The sequence below is a fragment of the Bombus pascuorum genome, chromosome 8 (assembly GCF_905332965.1).
Source record: "Bombus pascuorum chromosome 8, iyBomPasc1.1, whole genome shotgun sequence".
Lineage (NCBI taxonomy): Eukaryota > Metazoa > Arthropoda > Insecta > Hymenoptera > Apidae > Bombus > Bombus pascuorum.
Window position 1 is genome coordinate 7,663,489 of NC_083495.1, and position 15,575 is coordinate 7,679,063.

The 15,575-nt window shown below is 35.4% G+C and overlaps 1 protein-coding gene across 1 annotated transcript in view; it reads right to left on the reverse strand.

Moving 5' to 3' along the window:
* LOC132910003 (uncharacterized) overlaps window positions 1-15,575 on the reverse strand; it is a 227,803-nt gene that overhangs the window by 6,945 nt on the left and 205,283 nt on the right. The window contains exons 5-9 of the mRNA XM_060965345.1: window positions 13,339-13,532; window positions 11,528-11,707; window positions 9,957-10,282; window positions 8,255-8,415; window positions 5,900-6,460 (exon numbers count right to left, since the gene is read on the reverse strand). Of these exons, the coding sequence (XP_060821328.1) occupies window positions 5,900-6,460; window positions 8,255-8,415; window positions 9,957-10,282; window positions 11,528-11,707; window positions 13,339-13,532 (1,422 nt within the window). The remainder of the gene's footprint in view (window positions 1-5,899; window positions 6,461-8,254; window positions 8,416-9,956; window positions 10,283-11,527; window positions 11,708-13,338; window positions 13,533-15,575) is intronic.

The window sequence follows — 15,575 nt, forward strand, 5'->3', positions numbered from 1 at the left end:
CGGACAGAACTGCTTTACCTTCTGGATGTGTTGTCAATGCGATTTGCGATGATTGGCAGGTAAAGCACGGAAATCGATCTGCGCTAATCTCCTAAGCGAATTACCGATCGAAAGGTGACCCAGGGTCAATGCGACAGGATCGTTAGAATCGGAGGAGGAAGGAGAGATTGTATGCGAGTTTATCGACTCGACTTCGATCGCGAACGTGCTGAATTTTTCATACGTGAATGATTCCTGTGAACAAATATCCACGATGCGCTTCCATCGTGGTGTTCGACGAACAATTTGAAGACGATTTTCTATGTGCTACCAAAGTGAGGCGATAAAGGTTGCCACGTAGTGGCACGAGATTTTATCGACGACGAGGGATCTCTGAATCTTATCGACCTTGCGGAATCTCCGATGAAGTTTCGACAATTCACTATTTGACGAAAGTCGTCCAGTTATTCGAAAAAGCGTTACGACATATCCCACGACGATTCTTTTGAGCGCGGCGATACGAACGAACGAGGAATTGGGGGAACACATCTTCTCTCTTTTGTGAACTCTCTTGTCTTTATGATGAATGGAAAGAGCAGAGCAAAGGTAACACAAAGTAGTCTCGTAGCGCCGGACCAGTCATTAATATGTTGTTTAACGACAGACAGCTTCGATTTTGCAGAGCCATCGAAAACTACTCGATCTTCGTTATCGAGCTGGAGGATTTGCAAAGCATGTGATGCGGCAGATAGAAATCTCGCGCGTCGATCGCTGCTACTGTGCGTTGCTGGAAAGATGACTAGCGTAGGGAATGCGGGACTGATTGGTTGTTTTGTACAGATTCGACACAATCGTAAAGATAAGCACGTGTACTGGCCGAAAGTGACACAGGTACAAACAAAGCAATACAGACCAGGTCTGACGATAAACAATACAGAACAGTATTTCCCTTGCCCCTACGCCATGTTCTAGCAACGCACACCACATAGCTGCGTTCAATTTCGGATCGCCATCGAGATTTCGTTCGAGCGGTGCGGGGCACGTGTTCGCGATTCTCCCAGCTGGTTCCTCTTCTCGTTGAACGATAATGCGACGATGTAACGTTCGGAATTGTCACATATACGCGCATCATGGAAGTCCGCCGTGGCAACGACGACGTTCGCGTGTATTTTTCGCTTCTTAGCGCGAACGTAGCAATCCACGACGTTTGTCCTCTTGCGTCGTTACTCGATGACGCGCGATTCTTCGAGATATTTGCCCCCGCATTTGAATGTGCGTGATCGCGGCGCGAATTGCTTTCGGATGATCGGTTCGCGGCTTCCGAATCGAATTGCTGTTTGTGACAGTATGACGCGTTCCTGAATACCTTGTTTACTTTTATCGTAATCAGTCATCATTTGCTTCCAAGCTTTTCGTGTTTCCCTGTTCGTATTGTGGTTCATCGTGATGTTGGCAATAGGTCGTTCCTTGTGTCCAATAAACGCAACGATCGGACGTGGTCGCGGATCGGCTTCGATGAGCTGTCGGTCTTAATGCGGCGTGTCGGTTAATAACGCGACGTGGCGAAGAACAAGCGCGTGTTGTTATTATATTTCTTAAGCAACCGCTCTCAGGCTGCTTTAAAATCGTCCTTGCTGATGCTGAAGGACTCGACTGTCGATTTCGCCTTACCAGATAGAGACAGACGAAGGTAGTTCAACTTTTGAATGTTGTTCGAGTCTCGGTGCGAGTGGGTCGTGTTCAAGAACGCGTTATCCAACGTAATCTAGTTGATTTTCGGTCGATTTCCGACAGACACGTCGACAAATGTTTGCATACGCGCCGCTTGCTTTTAAGTTCGTGAACGCGTTGGTCGACGACGACAGTGTTATACAAGCACACGCTCCCGAACCGAAAAATACGCGCGAAAATTACGAACGAAACGAAGAAAAGAGTGCACGGCTCGCTTTAGGATACGGTCGATAGACTTGCTTTTCTTGCCTTAGCTCGAGATGGTCGCCTTGTTCCTCCTTATGTTTCCATCGATTGTGTCCGGTTGTTTGTGATGTGCCACGCATTTTGCCTCTTCTTAGACGAGGATTCGACTCGAAGGATCGAAAAAGATTTACGTGCGCGTGTTCCATGTCGATTACACTGCGCTGTACTTGTTGCACGCCCAATTAATCTTGGATTCGCGAGAGAGAGTGGCAGTTGAATGAACGATGAACTGTCAACGACACCAAGGGCTGTTCTTCTCCGAACGATAAGAGGATTTCGAATCGTCTCCGACCGTTGAGACAAGAATCACGAAGGATCGTTACGAATGGTCACAACGAAACTTGACTCTACGATTACTAAGAATTGAACTCGATTCGAAAATATAAAGCTCGGCCAAGATTGTCAACTGATCGTTCGACTGATTAAACGATACTTTGTTTCACGAATGTTTGCAAGTCGAAGTTGACGAGTCGAAAACTCGGACGAGATTGTTCTCTCCGAATGCTGAGAGATTGAAACGATTCTAAACTTCTCCCACGACCCGTGAGAATGATGTTGATTAATTCGAAATTTTGTGACTGTGCTTGGCTCGACCGGACGTCCAGCACGGCCGAAAACGGAAGCCTCGAAAATATGCACCGTGGCTGGTTTTCACCAAATGCTAGAAAATGATCGGGAAAATGGACGAGTGGCACTCATTGCATTTCCGTGCGTGATTAGGTAGGGGTTGCGAAAATTCTTTCAGGTGAGCTTCGACCGGTCGGCTCGTTACAATTAGCTAAATTACCCTTCGGAAACAACCTCGTTTATGACACACTCGGTTATTGGGAACACAATGCACATGGGAAATTAAAAGTGCTGTTACAATTATCGAGAAGAATCGCTCAAAATGCTCACGTGCCGATACTAAAATAGCCTCTTGACTAAGCCGAGCGTCGTACAATTATTCACGAAAATCTGCACATTTTTGTTTCTTGCAGAGGAAACGCCTTGTTAATAGTAAAAAGTAAGAAGAAATATGTAAAAACTTCTTCATAAAAATTGCCTTTATATATATTATATTATATATTATATATAAATCATTTAATTAATGAATTATTAGTTTAGTTTATTTTAGTGAATTATTAGTTAAATATTATATTATATATATAAATCATTCAATTAATGAATTATTAGTTAAATTTCAATGTAAATGAAGTGTAATATAATTACTATTGATATAGTAAACTGACCTATATTCCTTCGTTGAAAATTAAATTATTATTCTTTCATGTCGCACTTTCACGTCGCAAATTTTTCGCACAATAATCAACCTATATATTGATTATTTGTATATATAAATAAAAAGAAAAATGTCAGACAATGGGATAACGAATGATTTAACAGATCACGATGTGGAATAAAGGTATTGAACAATTATTGAGTGAACTGATCGAGTGCAAGTGACTGAACTGATTGTGAATGTTGTATACGAAATCACGGTAACACGATATAGTTGTAACAAGATATTGCACGTTCGTACTATACTGGAAGATAAGATAATAAACTCGTTGCCGCAACTCCTTGTAATCCGTTTAAAAGTTGATACTTTTCGTTTAAATTGTAATGTGATTTGTATTTTTTAATTGGATGCTCTGTTCAAATAGTTCGTTCGATGATTTTCATATTAAATTTATCGTTATTGTTAATTATTTGATATCGAGTAATCACAGTGAAATAAATTACACCGAAATGAATAATTAGATACATATATCGAAATAAAATTAACGACTGACGAGCATTAAGATATTTAAATTACTGAAGCGGAGAACTCGATAATTATTTACAAAGTGGACGATCTCATCGATTTCAACAACATTGAAATATGTTGATAAAATCAACATTCTGAATAATTTCTCTCTATTCGTGCTACTCGGTTTTAAATATTTTTTCCCGAAATAGTCGCAAAAAGCTCCGATTTGATGTACCTTACGATTACGCTTCATTCTGGCACAGAAGTCATCTCGTGGCATTCGTACTTTCATACAAGTCAACCTAGTTCATTTTCGACATTCATTTTCAATCCACGTAAGAAAGAACAATCAGTGGCTTCGATTTGGATTAGATAATCATTCGGTCGATTGCGTCGAGAGACGCTCGATAACGCTACTGTGTAATAAGCTCAGATATGAAGTAATAAGACAGATTCAATTCGCATTAAGCTCTGTATTATGTGCATTATCGTCATTTGAAATTAGAAACATCGTAGTCGTGAAATTGGAAGAAGCGACTATTTGATTACTAGAACCGTCATATCGTCGTCGAAACAGAATCTTTCGCTTTTGTCTCGGAAACTATAAAGCGACTGTAACGTGTATAGAGAAAAGTTGTTCAGAACATTGACCTTGGCAACATGTTTCATTGAAATTGGTAAGTTCATTCGCTTTACAAGTGATCACCGAGAATTCTCTTAATCTGTGTTCAAAGGTTAATTTGTTACTCCAAGCGTTCAACGTGAAAAAAATCTTTTCTTTGATAATATCAAAGTGTGTTCGAAGAATTGTTCCAATACTTTAGTTCCATCTTCTTATCTCGAAGAAAGAAAGAAACTGGAAGCGGTAAACAAGATATATCTAATGAAAGAATTTATCTTTTATCAATTTAGTTTCATCAATTTAATTTGAACTTCAACTATTTTTAAATAAAATCGATCCAGTATTCTTTGAATCAATATGAAGGACTCAGTATTACAACCGAATCAATTGTTCTCCTAATTCTTTTAACAGGAACATTCAATAAATCCCCTTTAATCAGCAAAGCCACACCGATTCTATCCTTCCATTGTATCAATGAACAAACGAACTTAGCTAGTAGAAAATACTATCAAAGCTGGTCTGCATGAACAAAAGTGGAGTTTCAAGCGCATATACAAATAGATAAATAGAAAGGAGGCTAATTCGTTGATCCTCGTTATTCTATGGTGTATAGTATTCTTGACTAATTATATGACTCTTTTTTTAATTTTGCTCTTTGCATTAATTGGTACATAATGAGTCTTTATACTCATAATTGAAAAAATGAGATATGAATAGGTTTCGTTTCATCTGCTAAATATTATTGGATATTTCATATTATGCACAATCTGCAAATTTTTGCGCTTATAAAATTTTATAAATACTGTATTTACAGTTTACTAAGGATAATGTTACAAACATTATTCTTAAAAATTTGCCTTGAAATTTACTTCACTTTGTTCGGTCAAGCTACGCTATTAAAATTGAGATGACTGGAACTGCTATGTGAATTTACTATTTAATAATGTCTGTCAGTGGTAATTGTCCCATATTTTTTCTCCATGTCGAAATGCATTGATAGATTCACTTTCTTAGTTTCATTAGCTTTCGTTATTGATCGGATATGTCACATTTACAAATTGCGTCATATAGGGTCCACCTCCTTTTACACACGTATAAGGAATTTCATTGATTCTTATGAAAATATCGATTGAATTACGTGAAATATAGACTCACCTATCACGCAATTGTAAACAATTTCATTAACATTAGAACTAACGACCTCTATTGTACCTAAATACGATATACGTATATAGATAATTAAAATTAAGGCGATATGACAAAATAAATAAGTATATATATGTAATTAGTTTTTGTTTCAATAAATATAAACATCAATATTTTTCCTACACATTTTTAGTAATTGCAAAAATAACAAATTTGTTGCCATTCTGTTACGTTCACTGCTTCGGTAGTTCTAGTGTTAATTTCCTAATTCCTAATAAAAAGTTTAACAATTTTTCCAAGCGCGAACCTATCACAAACCTACCAAAAAGATAAATCTACCGAGCAATCAAAACCAAATTCTTAACATTCGCACACTAATTCCAGTCACCTCGTTTATAAAAATTCCTGTCCCATGAGAAAATGAAATATCCCAAAATAGGAACCTGGTATATCCTGATCACTGGAGTGTGTAGCCTTGTTTTTCGCCACGGTGTCAATGCCGGCGCCGCAGGCAGGATTGGCGCTCTGATAAGCCGGGTTTTTGTAGCTGAATGCTGCGGCGCTCGAACTGCTCGTCGAGGAGAGCAACGGTGGCATCGAAGCTGGCTCCGAAGGCAAATCGCTGTCGTGTTCGTTGCTGGACAATACGTTCGGTTCGAGATGCTCGTAATCGGTCTCGGTTGCCTTGTTTCCAAGTTCATCCTCCACGATGATCGCGTCCACGCCGCCAGGATAATCGAGATCCGAGTCCAAGTTGCAAAACTGAAAATGCGGTTTCCCTTGAGGTGCGGACAGATCGAGGAAACTCGGGCGCGCCGGTGTCTTGGAGGAATCGCTGGAATCGCAAACGTCGTACAACGGTGGCGGATCGATTATGTCAGTTCCAGGTGTGTTTGGCTGAGAATTCGTTATCTGCGTCCTGATCGAGCACTGGTCGGAATCGGATGTCTCTGCTTGGCTGGCCGTCGATGTCGTGTACACGCTCGGATGCTTCTCCAGAGTTTCTGCAAGGATGGATATCATCTCCCTTAGACCATGCTTTTTCAGTTATTGGATGGAGCTGCCCGATGGATCGAGCTTTTTCCCTTTTTTTATGTTGATGAGCACTTTCGCTCTGCGCGTTCTTTCCTATTCCGCACATAGGGCGTATTGACTTTCTTCTTTTTATTCGATACGGTACGAACTTTGATATGATTTTTAGCGAAGAAAGGTTTGGCGAATGATCGAGATATTTCAGATGGATTCCAGTTTCAATCAGAGAAATATCGATTGCATCTATGTAACAGTTACTTTAATCCCCCGATGTTAAATGACGTTTCTGGTACACCGTGTCAAAATCTTCAATAACGTATTAGAAGCATTCGATGCTGGAGAATTAATTATTCCATATTAGACAAATATTGGAATTTTAAAATAAATTCTTTCTTTTTCCATCATTTCGAATATAGAAAATGTAACAGTTATTTACAAATAACAACGTTATTTATTTTACACGTTTATACGAATACATTTATTTTCCTCCTAATTTAATCGTATTTCAAGAAATGAAATCCATCTGTGTTATCCTCTTTGAGTACCTAATATACACATTTAAATAAAAAAAAAAATTGCCTCGAAATTTTGTTTTCTTCTTTTTTCATACGAATTCAAATCTTGTTTTAATAGTAATTTTGTCATAAATTTGTTTGCTTATATCTAACAATTTGTTTCAATATTTCTTTCTTTATCGAATAGGAAAATGAAGATCTTCTCAGCGTTAATTTAACTTGTACTTATGTGAACTTGAGTCTAGTTAATCTATGAACATCTATCTGAAAATCTATCGCGAAAACCTTATCTACGCTTTATGTCATATTAAAAGTTCGTACAGATATATTAAATCACCTAAACTGAACAGAATCTAAAACTCGAAGCTTTGATCCAAGCACAGGTAACGTTTGTCTTCGACGTTCATAAATATTTCGCGTGATATCCAATCTTTGTTGTTACTTAAACTTACCAAAATATGATATACATGGATCAAAACAATTTTTTCAGCTTCCCAAAAATGGAATTAGTAAAAAATGGAATTATTGAACTCGCTTTCTCTTTCCATTTACGGTAGAACTCCATTTATTTGAACACAGTTTGTACATTGCGGTACAAAAACTCAGGATATCTGTTATTTTGAACAAAACGTTGGTATTTGATGTAGATCATGAATGTTAAATTGCACACACGTTTTAATAAAATAATAATAGATTTGTAGTGTATAGCTTTTTTGTCATACAAATACCACTTTATAACGTTTTCTTTTTATGTACATAATTTCTTTTTTTAATTTTGAAACTAATATAATATCTCTTCTAAGACTTTTAAGTAACTCCATAATTGGAGCTCTGTAATTTTTTCCATTGCCTATGATTTGTCGTTTATTTAGAATATAGAAATTCATGTTCGGATTAGTGTATTCAATTGTCACTTGATTTAACTCTTAAAGACTATCATGGCTGAAATTTTACAGTATGCAAATTTTGTTCTAATATTATGATCATAGTAATATCATCGTAATGTTATTTATGACCTCTGATAAAAAATAACTTTCCAGTATTTCATTTAACATCGAACATAATGATAATAAAAGTTACATTTGTTTGACTTTATTGATTTTTAAAATACAGAAATGTAACAAGACGAAATCTCATGATTAATCGAGTCGTTTCCTTTAACGACAGTTTTTAAGACGTTAATCGGACATTAATTTCGTTGCAACAGATGCGGTTCAATCAAATAAATGCAATTATGCGAAAACGATATACCTTGATCATTATCGGCAGTAGGCGTACGCGTGGCAAGACGACGAAGTCTTCTTGGAGAGTTGCAAGATGCTCCAGATGATTGCTTGCAACTCGACCCACTTGATGTACCTGGTGATAACTTCCGAACTGCTAGATCACACAGCATGTCTACGGCTTCCTGTCTGCAAGTTACAAAATATAATCAGACCACAAAGTAACGTTAACGTGTAGAGAAAGTTTGAAACGCTATCAGAGTAATATGGTTAGACAATAATTTATTTTTAAGGAAATAATCTTCTTAATAGTTTCTTTAACAAATATACGTATAATATTACAAAAAGTATGATAGGGAAGTTCGGACATTTATGTCTGCTGATACCGAGTTCTGGTGAATATTTGATGAGATTGGGAAGAAAACGATTCATTGTGAACTTTTGAAAAGTAATAAAATTCTGAAATTTGATTTTTAATAAGATGTTTTAGGAATTGAGTTTAGTGGAAACCTGGAGAGATTATTCAGTGGAATTCACAGACAGAAAAGACGGGAAGTCTTTTGAAAAAGAGCTGGTGGAATTACGAGATATATGACGAAAAGTCATTGAAAGGAACGTTGTACATCGTACATCATTCAATAAAATATTAATCTTATGAAAATACGTTGCCTTTCAGGTTTTCTTACATTTCGTTTTTTAAACTTCAATCTTCTGATGCAAGTAATATAATAATTTTTATATTCATATGTTGGGAATATCAATATCGTGAAATATATATTTACGTATCTTTTAATTAATTTAATCAATTGAATTAATAAGATTGAGAGATAAAAGTGAGTAAAAAAGTTTTACTAATTCACTGATCAATTTCTATTAATTTCTATTTCGTTCTATCTTTTCACTTTTAATATGTAAAATATACTCTTTTGTGTCGTACTTGCCAACACAGATACGTTACTGGTTATGATAATATGAGAATGTTGCCAAATTATGAACAGCTTTTGAATCTAGCTTGTTAACTTCTAACTATAGACCACTCGTATCTGAGAGGAATCTGTGAATTTTCACTTTACTACTACAATCTAGTGGAGAGATTTTGGAACTGCAGCATTTGAATACCCTCAATTGTAAGAAACTTTAATGAACGAAATGAAAGTATTCGACAAACTAGACATATATTAGAATAATTCATAAACTATATGACAGATACCATACACATACGCATTTATAATTGTGTTTTTGATATATAATAAATTGTAACTTATTCATTTACGTAATAATCACAGAAGGCTCAGAGAATTTTAACGAATACACCAATGATAGATTCAAAACAGAAAAATAGAAAAAAAAAAAACATTCAATATCTCGGAAAGCAAGGAATATGTCTTTACAAATAGATTTCCTAACAAGAAAGAATAATCTGATAAATAATCTAAAATTTCCAGGGCAAATTTCCAAAAAAGTTTTTATAATCCTCACTTTTCTCTACAATTTAATTAACGTACTTGCCCAACATAGCAACTGGGCCACTCATATATCACGCAGTAAAACAAAAGAGACATTAAATCATCGCGTTAAATCAGCGGCAATAGTTGGCGTGATTTAAAACTTTCAATTAGAAGGCGAGAGAAAGAGTGAGGGTATCGAGGGACGAATTAGCGGGAATTTATTTTTCCATTGAATCTAGAAAGAAGAATGGAGGTTTGCCTAATTACGGCAGAGAAGTTTACCTCAAACTGGTTCGCGGTGGACGGAGTGGATGATCAGGTTCGGTCGGAGAAAGCGCGGAGACAGGAGTTTGCGCGAGATCTCTGTACAATCGAAGTCTCACGGTCGGGCCACATTGTCGCAGCAATTGGACGGCCTCTTCGTGGCTCATGGGAGACAACGGTGCACCGTCCACGGCGACTATTTTGTCTCCAGGTCGAATTCTGCCGTCGCTTAACGCCGGCTCCCGTACTAATGCCCTCACGTAATGACCCAGAGCGCTGCTGTCTGCCTTCCTCAGAGTGAAACCCAGACTTCCACCGACCTTTGTCATTTCTATGTCGAATTCCTGCCAGAGAGATTGCGAAAGAGAGTTTAGACCACTTAATCTCCATGACGCATTATCCGGGGTTACCGCTTCCTTTCGCGTAAATGAAAGTCGTGAGTATGGAAATTTGGGAACGTGGGTATCGTTGGTGTGAAAGCTAGAGGATGTTTGAACGTATTCAGAAGACCGTTATTTGTCGTACGTTGCATGGAACTGAGAGGTTCATAGAATTTATGGATTTAAATGCGTTAAATCTTTTGATAGTACGTTTATATGATTAGAAAAATTTGACGATGAAATGCATAGAATTTGATAAAAAGAAAGCTTCGTTTGAAAATAACAGTATTGACGTGTAACGTGTATCGACGTGCAAAATTCTGCAAAATAAAAATTGTAGCATTTCTAAATCAAATAAATGTTATAATATATAAAGTCACTTGAAAATTAATGGTATATGTACATATCAGACATATGTATATGTATACAATTAATTTTTAATTTTCTCTAGGTCTATATAAACATTTTTAATAAATATGCAAACTAACTTTTAGTTATTTGAAATAAACTTGGATGTAATAAAAGTGTTTTAAAGTTCCTTTTTTATCAAATTCAAAAGGCAATAAAAAAGCTATGAATAAATTGCTTTACAGTCTGATTTTTATACGCTTCGTATCTGTTAATATGTTCAATGTACAAACACGATGGGTTTGTTATAGATGCATTCGAAACCGTGTATACTAGGGGAAATACCGAAATCTAAATTGTAAACGAACTTCGATCAAATTTCGTATTCCTCTTGGGACTTCCTACATGTAACAGTAACAGACAGTATATTCATTGAACATATTGTCCGATAGAGCCAACGGATTAAAAATGTATTTTCAATTTACCAGTTATAGCCGATATTGTGTAAGCAATGGTCATAAAGAAGCATGTACATAGTTTATAATTAACCTATTGTTTCTAATTTCAACGAATCGAAACTACCATAATAAAATAACTTCGAGCAACTTGAAAATTTAAAAAAGAAAAGAAAAAGAAATTATTTGACTAGTTGAAGTGAATTTAAAAATGATCATCATCATCCTCGTTAATGCCAATAATGCTAGTATCTCGACATTGATAACACTATCGTATTTCACTTTCGATCTTTCGATTAGCGGTCAAAGGGGTGGAAAATCGAGGAATTCAGTGATTCAGTGATGCAGGAAATTCGGCTATCTAGCGGATCGCAACAAGGAAGGATTCTTGATAAGAGTTACTTACGCCGCAGGGCTCGATTTGAAGAGGTGGCAGGGGGTTGAGTATTCGCAATGGTGGTGGTGGCTCGCGCCTTGCCGGGGGTGGCGGCGGTGCACCCGGTGGTGTGACACTCGTATCACCCGGAAGTCGACACACCACCAACTCGACGGTATTGGGTGTCGTTCGTAGAACTTCGAGGGCCTCCTGCAACAAGTTGCATCGAGAGGAGATTAAAAATTTTATCGGAACTGATATGTACCAGTTTGTAACATGAACGATTCAAAGAATAGCATTAGTGTGTTTAATCATTTAGTATCATTTCAAGTATCGGTAAACTGAATTTTATGAAAATTCTTTTCGTTGCAACAATTATAATTTCATGCCTCGTAACTGTCTTAGAAAATTTATATATAAAATACTTGTTTGTAAAATATTATTTATAATTTATTTATTATTTATAATTTAGTTTCCTTTATGCAATTTCGAACGATTTCTAAAAAAATTTCTAAATTAGACAATTTCTAAAAAGAAAAAAAAACAGGAAGAAAAGAGCAAGAAAACCGTATGAAACCATATCCCGAACATTTAACATTTAGTTTCTTTTCTGCAATTCCAAACGAAGAAATTTCTAAAAAAAAAAAAAAAAAAAAGAAACGGGAAAAGCGTATGAAAGTAGTCAAAAAGTGAAAAGTTCAAAATCTTTCTAAAAATTGTACAAACTCATAAACATCGAGTTATATTACAACACAGTTCTTCATCGTGCAAGGTTCAAATCGTTTACACTTTACGCTATTCAATTTGCAAGGTAGTTACTGAATTTATACATAAAATTCGCAGATTAACGATTAATGCGTTATCTCATAAGAGACGGTAGGAGGAGCAGCGTACAATATAAACTAATATTACACCTTGATTCTCGAGGGACAAACGGGCAACTGTACGCAAGATAGCGTCGATCTTTGCTCCGAGTTCCGGATGTAGCTACATTATGCTAATCAAATGCAAATCTCTAAGAGCTACGAGAAGACAAGCCCGTAGCTTCCATCTAAAGCTGTAGTAATCGCTATTTTGTCGCAGCCAGCTCATCGCGTTAAGCGTGATGGACCAAGACTAAGGAAAAAGGTTTGCGGTCACGGACGAAAGTTACTCCCGTGTATAAACGAACCAGAATCCTGTAACATTGAATCGTTTAGGTTCGAATAATTTGATATTATTTATTTAAAAAACTGTTTGCAAGAAGTAATATTATTTAGAAGTATTATTAAGCGATACTTCACAAGAAATTTTAAACGTCACACCTCTTTTCTTATTTTCCTTTATTTTACTATTTTCGTAATTTTCATTTTGCGATTATACTTTATTAGATCATGTGTTATTTTCAATCCTGCAAAATATTTTTATACTATTTGTTTTCTAATACAGCAGCAGATATTTCTGATCACCGACTAGTTGTAAGTGTACGAGTATTTATATTCTACCTGCTTGTTATTAATTTTTAAGAAACCTTTACAATTTTTGGGGGATTTTCAAATATTTGTATTATATCGATTATTATATACATTTAACTATCGCATTATGTATTTTACCCTGCTTCATCAAATACACTGGTCGTACTGAATCTTTTACATTTTACATTGAATTTTATGTTATTATTAAAAAAAAAAATTACAATTCAAACTCATTGGTATTTATTAAAATCGTTGTTATTACTAAATATTGTTAATATTTTATTAGCTATTCGATATCATCGTTATTATTAAAATTACATTATTAAAAATATCAAATATTATTGAAAATACCAAAAGTTTATAGAATAATAAATATTTTACGCTTACATAGTTAGTGAGGCCGGTTAAAGGAATTCCATTGGCAGCCAGAAGTATATCGCCAGGTTGAAGTTTGTTGGATAAGGCTGCCGGTTGTTGAGGAAATAGTCTTTTTACCCTAACAGGGCCGGCAGTCCCACCACCGGAAACGCTCAAGCCAAGTCCTCTGCTGCTTTTCTGCAACGTCACTCGGAACGTACTCTCTGAAAATCATACAAAATGCCCTCAATTTTAAAGCAACTACTTTAAAAGCGAAGTTTTCTCCCTTTTAAGCTTCTGAAGAGAAAGTCCACTTCGTACTACCTGAGAGATAACGAAGTTATAATTGCTGTTTCTCTAACTACCGATTTCAAGGAATTTATAATATAAGAGTTAGCGCATTACAAATGAATATGCTTTTCTCTAATCAGTGAATCATTGATTTTTTTTCAAAGAGAATTGTGTACTTCATCGGAGAACAAATTAAAAACAAAATATTTTGTAGTTTTTCACCGCGTCTAATTAGAAATTTTACGAAATAAATGTCTCAGAAACGTTGTTTCCAATATACGATATAAATTTTGATAAATGCGATGATTCATTTTGTTTGATACATATGCGCGTTACCTATACATTAAATGTATGTATACGTATTGTATAAGATAACATTATTTCTACAACTGCGATTTCATTTGATTCTAAATTTTCTAATTGAAATCAAAAGGCAAATTTTCAAATTCGACTATTAAAAATTCTTGCTTCAGGTTATCGTAATTTCCTTTCACGAGCTAAAGTTCAATAAGTAACAGAATATTCATAATGTGTAATTATGAAATAATATTTTAATAATCTATGTTCCATTTATGAATTTTTTTTAAGATACTAATCTAATGAAAAATGTTTGTTATTGATTAATACCTTCAGTACTAATCATTCTACTACGTAGGCTGGGCATGTGTCTTTCTTTAAAATCAATTTCACCTCGGACAAATACACCAGAAGCTTCGATCGAGCAGTTTGTTTCGCACTATTTCGACCAGTTTATTTCCATCGAATGGGTACAAAGAGAGCACAAAAAAAGCGAATGGATCGTTCGTTTACACTGCAAAGACAGAGCACGCCGTCCGTAAATATTTATACCACGAAGAAAGAAGGAGCACACTGTTCTTTTTTACCAGAACGCGCACCATTCCCGAAATTGTAGTCGGCTTGTAATTTACGATGCCTCGCTACTCTGACGCATGACCTAATATTTAGAATTGGGCTAGGACCCGAACAATTACTTTCTACCTCTCTGTTATATGTAGTGTCACTGCATCAGCTGCATATTTCAGTTGTTACAGTAACTTTCACGGGGTGTAACGTCATCCTGTTGGTCATAATTTCAAGCGATTCAGCGGTTTACGAGAAAAGCGTGTTTACGAGATGCGTGTAAATGCGCAAACAGAAACCTTGACAATTCGAAACATCGCTGGAATTTTTTCACAATTTACAGGGAAACACTGACTTTCATTATTGCTATTTTAGTTTTCATAATTGCAAATATCATACTTGGATATGCAGATGAAACAGAATTTCGGATTTAGAATGAAAAATGCTAATACGATGTCGTAACGAATGTAAACAATCTTTGGAAGAGGATAGACGATTTAAAAAATTTAAGGAATTTCGGGATTCAGCGAAAAAGAAAATATTTAAACGTGTAAACACTTGCAAATATTTTCGTGAATGCTGTTTTTGAACTTGTATATGTACGCATGTGACGTCTGGAGAATATCGAGAAAGTTTTAAAAAACGCTGTTTATCTTCCAAATGCCATGATTTTTCGACGTGTTTCATTATCTTTAATTTAACGTTTATGGAATACTTCACTTTCATAGCTTCTAATATACAATGTACAATTATTTATCGAGCAATTTGATTCTATATAATTCGATTATTCGAATTTATATTTTCTCCTTAGGATTGATCGTTTAAGTCTATAACCAACATTCGGATATATTTTTAAACAATTACATTTATTTAAAATTACACGACGAAAACAAAAGTACGTATAATTGTACAATAATATTCTAATTTCAATCAAAATCAACGTCAATTTTGTCAAAAGACATCTACATATATTTCCAGCACATAATTATAAAAAAAGGAACATCGAAATTTATCATTTTGACGTTTTTCATAACTCCAGCATTTTGATGTTTTAATATTTTTACTATAAATCTTTTAATTTAAAATTTAAAATTTTATTATAAATCTTCTTGCAT